Source organism: Merops nubicus, unplaced genomic scaffold (assembly GCF_000691845.1).
Source record: "Merops nubicus isolate BGI_N331 unplaced genomic scaffold, ASM69184v1 scaffold12560, whole genome shotgun sequence".
NCBI lineage: Eukaryota > Metazoa > Chordata > Aves > Coraciiformes > Meropidae > Merops > Merops nubicus.
Window position 1 is genome coordinate 120,455 of NW_008582413.1, and position 4,077 is coordinate 124,531.

At 37.5% G+C, this 4,077-nt stretch overlaps 1 protein-coding gene across 2 annotated transcripts in view; it reads right to left on the reverse strand.

Moving 5' to 3' along the window:
- Nucleotides 1-3,758, reverse strand: part of NOX4 (NADPH oxidase 4) — a 105,240-nt gene extending 101,482 nt beyond the window's left edge. For both annotated transcript variants that reach the window (XM_008937632.1, XM_008937624.1), the window contains exon 1: nucleotides 3,675-3,758. In XM_008937632.1, the coding sequence (XP_008935880.1) occupies nucleotides 3,675-3,683 (9 nt within the window). In that variant the 5' untranslated portion in view covers nucleotides 3,684-3,758. The remainder of the gene's footprint in view (nucleotides 1-3,674) is intronic.
- Between the last annotated feature and the right edge of the window lie 319 nt (nucleotides 3,759-4,077).

Genomic DNA, 4,077 nt, shown 5'->3' on the forward strand with positions numbered 1-4,077 from the left:
AGACCTTTCATGCCATGACAGAATGAGCCCAAAGCTCTTTCTGTTCATAAGGAACCCAAAGAACAAGAAACAGGTATTTTATTTAATGCTGTTAAAAGCAAGATTTGAGTACTATAATAAGGCCAGTACTGATTTAGCACTGAATTTTTGCTCAGACACAAGCAAACTTGTTGGAAAAAAACACAGCCAAGCTAATCTGAAGAGAAAAATCTTGAAGTCTGCAAAGAAATTAATCATCTGGACAATTTCTCTGGCTGAGCAGACACAAAACCTCCAACAATGAAGATTTTGGAGTCACATCAAGTAATTCAGGAATCTTCCTTTCTGTAATTCATGCCTACTACATCTTGTAGTATCTACCATGAACATGAAGATGAGAATATCCCTTTCCTCTTTGCCCCATCCTTTTATAAGAAACCCATCCCATAACTGTTGTCTTTTTCCCACGCTTCTCTTCTTTAAGCAATGTAAGGCCACAAATTAACGTTTATTAAATTACAAAAAACTTATATTCTTTATCTGAATCATGTTCCTGAAAACAGTGGCAATGAATGTATTCATGCAGTAAGAATGATATGCAGTGTTATAAGCAATTAAGTATCCAAGGGGATGGTTCACCAAGGGAAAAGTACTGAGAAGGGGTTTATAAACCTAGATTCTGGTTGAACTAACACCAGAAGAATCCTATAATCACAGAATTATTCTGGTTGGAAGGGACCTCAGGATGTCTCTATTCCAACCTCCTGTTCTAATCAGATTCAGCATCAAACTAAGATTGCTCAGGGTTTTGTCCACTTATTTTTTAAAAATCTCTAGGGACAGAGATTCCACAGAGAAGAGTTTATGGTCACATCAACAGGATTCAAACTGAGCCAAGCAATGGTATTTGACGCAACATAAATTCACCCACAAAATTTTGTAGCCTAGAATAAGCTGATTAGCATCCTCCTAGCTCATCAGTGCCTTTGACCTACTTAGTTTCTTTGCACTCCCAAGACACTATTGTGCTCTTAGCACCTTCTTTTATAGGTATGGAATTAAGGATCAGAAAGATTGTCATTGAAAGATTGGTGTGTGTTAGATACCTAAATAATTTTAAAATCCTGTTCTAAGTATCTTCTTTAAGGTTTCAGAGGATGCAACCAGAAAAGAATAAAACTGAGCCTCCTTTTTTGTAGAAGGCTGAAGGAAAGTGAACCACTTCAGTGACCACTGAATGAAAGACTAATCACATTGTTTCTCATTCTTCACATCAGAAAGGAAAGACACATCATGAAAACATGGCAGAGTTGAATATATTCAGGATATTCAGTCCAAGATCTTATTTTATATCACAATCTGATTTCCTAAAGCAACTCTTCTTGCTCTTCAACCTGTTACTTGCTAAAAAAATAAAATTACTTGTGGTGAGTCTTTCAGTGCTGCAAACACAGAAGTTAGGGACATTTCAGGCTATCATAGCATACAAAGAGAGAAAAAAATCCTTAGCAGACCTCACTGAAAACAAGAGAAACTTTTTTTTTTGTTGAAAAAATGGCATTCTTTTTTGCCATTTTTTGCTAAAAGGATGGAAAAGGGAATTCATGTTCACAACAGTATCTGTAAAAAAGTTCATTCTGTTAAGACAAGCAAAAAAAAAAATCAACTTTTGAATTTTAAATGAAGAATTTACATCTAAATCTCAACTTTTTCAAACATCAAGAAATTACACAAAGGCACTGCAAGCCATGCACCCATGTATGCAAGAGAGAGGAGACTGGTCATACAGATGGGCCACAGGCCCATAGAAAAAGAAGAGGAACACAAATTTCCATGGATGGTAACAGCAGCTCTAGCATGGGTATGCTTACTCCATTTCCTAAAGAGACCAAAATTGGGTTAAGTTTTCCCTATCCTTCAAAAATAATGTGTGTAATTTATATGCATATACAAATATATTGAAAAAAAAGGAGAAAAGTAATTTGGGGGTCTAAGGATGGTCTTAGACAAAGTGTAAAAAGGGAATTGCAAGAATGTTTTACAGTCTTCAATATTTTCAAAAATTTTAAATTAGTTTCATAATATAGAAGAAGATACCAAAAGTATCTTTTAGGCTTAGCTATTCACTTTCCTCCTCATTTAGAAAGCCTTTAAACTTCTTTGGTACCTTTTCCCACAGCTGCAGACACAGTTAGACAAACTCAAACACGTGGCCTCCTTGTCCTCACCTCTTGACCAAGACAAGGAATCTGCTGCTTGAATCATCTCACAGGTTCTGAGCACACATTATGTTACTTTGTATGTATCTTTCATTTTGAAGTATAAGAAAATCAATAAAAGACCAGACAATGAGCTGGTACAAGGCAGATGAGTCTTTGGTACTGAGGGGAACATTGCTGATTGATACCAGCTGACAAACTGGCCCAGTATGTTGACCCAAGAACATTTGCTTTATAAAGAATCCACTTGCTCTGCCAGGAACAAGCACATTTTCAAATGAATGCACTGGGCTGCAAAGCCATTAGAGCTTATGGTAAATTTAAACACTTTTTCATGCCTTTTCTGTCAAGAAAGTCATCATCATGAAGGATTTAAGTATTTTCATTCCCTTCTTTTTGCACTACCTATGCTATGATTCATTTCTTCAACACATCTGAGTCAGTCATAAGAAGAAAAGGAAAAGAAAAAAAAAAGAGAAAAGTGTATCATGTCAACTTACTTTCAAGCAAGTTCACAAAAGGTTATGGAACTGGATAGCTATGGCCATGATATCAACCATATGGAAAAATACATCCTGGATCTCCAAAGATAAAACCCAGAAGCTCTACATCAGGTTAGGATATGCATCATCTGTGCTTTAACCTCATGTCAACTTTTCACTGAAATCTACTCCTCAGTATGACATAGTGTAACAAAGCATCATGTTATTCATCCACTTTTTTCCTGAACTCTCAAATTCTGAGTAACCCTTGAGCATTTTCCAGAAAGCTGTTAACCCTTAATCTCTCCCTCTTGATACAAGTCATTCCAAACAACCCTAATGGCATAGCTGTGGATAATGTCACAAGGCAGACTGGTATCTCACTTCCCCAGATTATCTTTTTGGGTTCTTCTGGTGGTGGTGGATGTTACCCTTGCTAAATCAAAATAGGCAGATCTTCTTCAAACTATTCAGATACCAGGAATTTGCTATTAGAAAATGAAACCAAAATGACATAAATTACAGTGATTTACACAGAATGGAAAATCTATGAGGATGAGAAAGACTGAAAAGAACTAAGACTTACCAAAAGAATTCCTTCAGCAAGTGTGTATCACAACAATTGAATTAGAATTTGCTAGCACGAGCCCATAAACTTGGCTAAAGTTTTGATAGAAAAAAGTCGAGCTTCAGTGATATGTTGAGCATGTTTATGTTCCTGTAAGCCTGTCTGCAGCTGGGAACACCGGGAGGGGGGAGAGGAGGGGGAAGGATAACTGTCCCACACTTGACTGGCTCTTCTTCTCAACACTGTTCACGTTCTATTCCTAAACAACTATCAACAGTATCCCAGTAATGTCCTACTTAATGTTTCCCCACTCGGCAGAGTTAACGAGCAGTCTGTGTCATCCTTGATTAGCAATTGCATTTTGCTTCTTTCCCATCTCCCAGCATCCCAATTTCCAGGGCAAAAAGTAACGTCCGGGTCACTCACCCCTAACATCTGATGCAAATAATAGTACTGCAGCCCTTGAAAGTAGAGCAGGAAGGTTTTCCAGAAGAACCATACATTGAGGGAGAGCCAGAAAAACTAAAATGAAACAGAAAGAAGAGATCGTAAGTGAAAGTTACATGTGCAAACTTTTCAGTGTTGATTTCATTCATAAAACTCACATGCCTGTAGTGTGGTACATGGAATGGGGAAACAAATTTCAAGCATTTCGTATAAAATACTTCACAATGTTAAAAAGAATAGCCCCTATGTGAGGAATTTTCACTTTCACTGCACTTCGCAAAACTTTACCTTTGGGACTTAAGCCTAGGGAGAGCCGGAGAGACCCTCCGCACACAAAACGCTACTCCGGATCTTCAGTCCGATATTGCCGCGAGAGACGCAA